This window comes from Elephantulus edwardii, unplaced genomic scaffold (genome assembly GCF_000299155.1).
Source record: "Elephantulus edwardii isolate Elephantulus edwardi_28Jun2011 unplaced genomic scaffold, EleEdw1.0 scaffold00089, whole genome shotgun sequence".
Taxonomy (NCBI): Eukaryota; Metazoa; Chordata; class Mammalia; order Macroscelidea; family Macroscelididae; genus Elephantulus; species Elephantulus edwardii.
In genome coordinates, this window is record NW_006399839.1 from 2,626,537 (window position 1) to 2,631,204 (window position 4,668).

Here is a 4,668-nt window from a genome sequence, read left to right on the forward strand (position 1 = left end):
ACTGATTACATCCTTCCAGTCGAGTTGTTCTTCCTCCATTAACATAAACAGTTGTCCCCTTAGGCTCCCATCTAATCTTTCTGAGTTGCTGTTGTTAACTTGATCCCACACAGATAGCTCAAGACAGACATTCTCTACTAATTAGTCTAAACTATTGTTTCCTTTTAAGAAGACTTCAGAGGATATTTTTGGTTTTATGTTTCAAGATAATTTCAGGGTAATAATTTTAGGGGTTCATCTAGCTTCCATGGCTCCAGAAAGTCTGGGATCGATGAGAATTCAAAGTTCTGTTCTGCACACATCTATTTGTCTTAATTTCTTGTAATACTGAAGACTGACCTAAACGTTGACTTTGATTTGTTTACTTGGTTACTGTCTCTCCTGCACTAGAATGCGAAAACTCCTACAGCAGAAGGCTATTTTGCTAAATTCCCAATGCCTCGTTGTATACAGGGTTCATTCATATCTGTTTCGTTATAGTTCGCACTGGACTCAAGGGCACCCCAAAACAAGCATAAAATAGGGAGCTCTGATCGCCCAATGGGAAGGAGCTGCGCTGCCACGAATTGCGTTTAGAATCCACCAGCTCTCAAGGGATTGACTGCCTTTGAAAACCTGCTGGTGCATCAGCTATGACTGGTTTCGACTTGATGGCACATAACAAAGCATGAATGGTGAAGAGAGCTTGGGGCGAAGTCCACACTTGATAATGTTCCATTCGTAAACGAGGAGACAGGAAAGCTTGGAAGACCGAGACGCAGAGACAAGAAGCTACGCCGGGCGCCCAGAGCCCCGCGGTCACGTGGGTTCGGCCCACGCGGGGGGCGCGGCGGGGGCGGGGCCGCCCACCGGAACCCGAGCGCCGCGGTTTCCGGCCGCGGCGGACACTTCCCGCGAACGGACTGTCCCGTGGCCCCGGGCTGGCCGGGGAGGACGCGGCGGAAAGCAATGGATAACCACGGCCTGGAGGAGTTCCGCCGGCGCTGGCAGGAGGAGCTGGCTCAGGCCCAGGCGCTGAGGAAGCGGCGGCGGCCCGAGGCTGCCGAGCGGAGGCCGCGGCGGCCTGAGTTGGCCCCCGGGCGCGGCGAACAGGCCTCGGGGTACCTGGCGCTGGCCCAGGGCCTTTTGGAAGGCGCGGGGCGACCCCCGGCGCCGCGGACCACCCGGGCTGAGAGGCCGGAAGCGGCGAGTCGTTCCCGCTCCCCGCAGGCCCGCGAGGACACCGGGGGCGGGGACCAGCTGGTGGACCAGCTCATCCGCGACCTGGTGAGTGGCCGTCGCCTCCTGCAGAGACCCAGAGGCTGGTCCACGTCCTCGAGACAAACCCCGTGATGAGTTGCAAAGTCGCTCTCGGTGTGTCGACAGTTTTGGGACACAATGAGCATTAGAAATTCACGCATGCATTTGTGCAGGTGCGGGGTAGCCTGGAAACGATGGTCGTCAGTGGGAGCGAGGCGATCCACCAGATGGACCGTGCCTGGACACTTTTATTGGTTACTACTCTTAGGGAAGGTGGCAATGGCTGGGGGAGGCTGCCCCTTAGCAAAATTATCTAGCCCTAAACACCTTTCTGTCAGACTGAACAACCTTGACCTTTAGCAGACTATTAAAAGCTGTTACCATTGAGGCTGAGACTTAAGGACAACGGTGTAAAGAATAGTAACTTTCCCCTGTGTATTGTTTGGACTGTTTTAACTTTCTAACTCTGTTGTTGTTGGTTGCTTTCGAGTCGCGCACAACTCCTAGAGACCCTATGATCAAAAGACCTGAAGCCCCTCTACAACTATGGACACTTGTCAAAGTTCCTAGAGTTTTCAGAGGCATGCTGTTTAGGATGTTGGTTGTTAAGTGGGCGATCCATCTGCATCCTCCTCCTCGTAAGAAAGAGGGACAAGTAAAGATTTATGGTCTTGCAACCCTGTTGAATAGACATTGATCAGTGACAGTTTTGGGTTTTTTCGGCATATATTTAAGAAAAACTAAAGCAGGGGGAAAGAAAGGAAAAGAACTCTCTTGGACACTGTCGTTAGAATAAAAGTTCTTATAGTGCAGCCTATCCATTTGGAGAGATTATCCCGTAGAGAACCTCAAAGAAGGAAGGGCTCCTCTATAAAAGCAGCGACTTACACACGTAAGGATGAGGTTCACCTGAAACCCATGATTGGAACCCTGAGTAAGGTCTGAACAAGGTAGAAGTCAGGCCAAGGCCCCCCAAATCAAACCCAACCCACAGGCATTGAATCCATTCTATCTTGTCTTGACCCTCCCGAACAGAAAGTGCCTTACAAGGTTTCTGAGGCTGTAAATCTTTTTGTAAACTACCTCCTTCATCTGTAACTCATGGCTTTTGGACCACTGACGTTTTGCTTAACCCGACACATAACCCACTACACGACCAGGGCTGGGCTACCTTAGGACAAGACGAACTCAAACTCATTGACATTAAATTGGTTCTGACTCATAGTGATTCCCATCAGTTTTCTAGAATTATAAGTGGTGACACAAACTGCCTGCCTGTCCTTGTCTGGCAGAGCTTCTGGTGGATCTGAACTAGAGATGTGCAGCACCTTCGGTAACACTACTTGCTGCGTGCTACACCACCAGAACAGCTGTCTTTAATGATCTAATTTAAATCAGGCTCAAAAGAGGCTGCCACAACTTCCCAGTTGGGAGTAATTATGTAATTGGCAAGTTGTTTCCAGAAACATAGCTTTGTATCTGCTGTGTTGTCGTTAGGTGCCATTAAGTTGGAACTGACTCACAGCTGATCCTTCAGTGGCTTCAGAGGCCGTAAATCACATGGGAGAAGATTGCCCATCTTTTTCCTTGCAGAGCAACTAGTGTATTTATGGGAGAAAACTACATATCTATTTATTGAGGAGCAGCTGGGCAACTAGTGTATTTGAACTACCTGCCTTTGAGTTGGCAGTGCAACTCCTTACCACTAAGCCAGTGGAACTCGCATCTTATTAGTATAAGGAGAGGTTATAATGTGTTAACAATAGCAGCTGCTTGAGTTTTTACTCATTGTCAGATCCTGTGTTCTGCCTTAATTCTGATCCTCACAAAAATCTTGTGAAGTAGTTAATGGTTTGTCTCCCTTTAAAAGAATCAGTGAGAATGACTGTTATTTATCCAGGGTTGTCTATTGGGTTGATTCCAGGAATTTGTATTAAAATCTTTTGACCTGTAAATTGCTCTGTGTCTTAATTTTCTGAACTTGTCACTTGAGGCTACGTCTTCTAAGGTATCTGCCAGATCAGTCTCCAGGGGCATGGCCCTGAAATCGGATCTTGAGGATGATAAGGCAGGCTGGAGACAGTGCACTGGGCCGAATAGCTTCTTTTGATCTGAGGTCCTGATTTTTCAGTCCTAAGCAATGGTGTCTTTCTGGAGACTAAGGTGTGTCTGATACAGGCCGTGGTCTTTGCAATCACTTGTTATGCATCAGAGAGGTGGACAATGACTAGGGAGGATAGAAAAAGAATTGATGCCTCTGAGCTGTGGTGCTGGAGAAGAGTGTTGAATATACATTGGACTGCTAGGAGAACAAACAGGTTTGTCCTGGAGACGGTGAAGCCAGAATACTCCTTGGAGTCAAGGATTCTGAAGCTTCGTCTGACGTACTTTGGGCATGTTGCAAGGAGGGACTGGTCCTTGGAGAGAGACATTATGTTTGGGAGAGTGGAGGAGAGGAAGACCCTGGATGAGATGGATCGATTCTGTGAGTGGAGTGGTGGGAATGAGTGTGTCTGAGACGGCAAAGTCGGCACAGGATAGAACAGCGTTTAGAGCTCTTGTATATAGGGTCGCTATGAGTCGCAAGCGACTCGATGGCACATAACAACAACAGCAACTACTTCAGCGGAGCATCTGGTGGATTCAAACCACACACCTTCAGGATTGTAGTGCAACTTCTTGCCGCTAGGCCACCAGAGCTCCTTCTTTCGAAACTTCTTTAGTAACACATTGGAATTCTCTCTTTTTGAGTGATGAGTTGAATTTGTCTTAATTGGTATGTACTTCATATATATTTAGGGGAGCTCTCATGACAAAGTCTGTGGTGAGTTGCATGGCTAACCAGTGTCTCCAATGGCTATAATAAAAACATAAGGCCACTCTCCATCGGTTTGAATCCACCAGTGGCTCTGAGGGAGGAAGATGGGCAGTGCTCTCGCTTTATAATTTCCCGCCTTGGGAAGCCAATGGAGGTTCCCAATGAGTCGGAACCAACTTGACAAAAAGTGAGTTTTGAATCATATGTATTTAGTAAGAGAAATGACATATCCCTAGATAGAATTTCAGAGATAGTAAGTATTTTCTCTGGATCCAAAATTTTGGCTTTTATCTTTGCCAGTATTTATCATACTGATGTCAGTCATTTGTTGGAGCCTGCTTCTTGTGCTGCCAACAAGAAGAGTGATTTCATGGCTTAACTCTCTTTGTTGTAATGTTAGAAACAAATAAGTACCTTCTATTGTGAACACTCCTTTGATTAATATGAAATGAGAAGACATAGGGATCCAAATGTGAGTTGGCTTACAGGAGATGACTTCCCTTCCTTTTAGGTTGAGGTCTCAGCTTGAATTCTGTCTCATGTGTTAACTGCTTCCTCGTACCTCCAACCTAGTGTTCTCTTCTTCTCTTTCCCCAGTTAGGATTGATTCG

The 4,668-nt window shown here is 47.4% G+C and overlaps 1 protein-coding gene across 1 annotated transcript in view; it reads left to right on the forward strand.

Moving 5' to 3' along the window:
• The first annotated feature begins 948 nt into the window (after nt 1-948).
• Nucleotides 949-4,668, forward strand: part of FBXW8 (F-box and WD repeat domain containing 8) — a 144,371-nt gene continuing 140,651 nt past the window's right edge. Inside the window, exon 1 of the mRNA XM_006890494.1 lies at nt 949-1,266. Coding sequence (XP_006890556.1) covers nt 949-1,266 — 318 coding nt within the window. The remainder of the gene's footprint in view (nt 1,267-4,668) is intronic.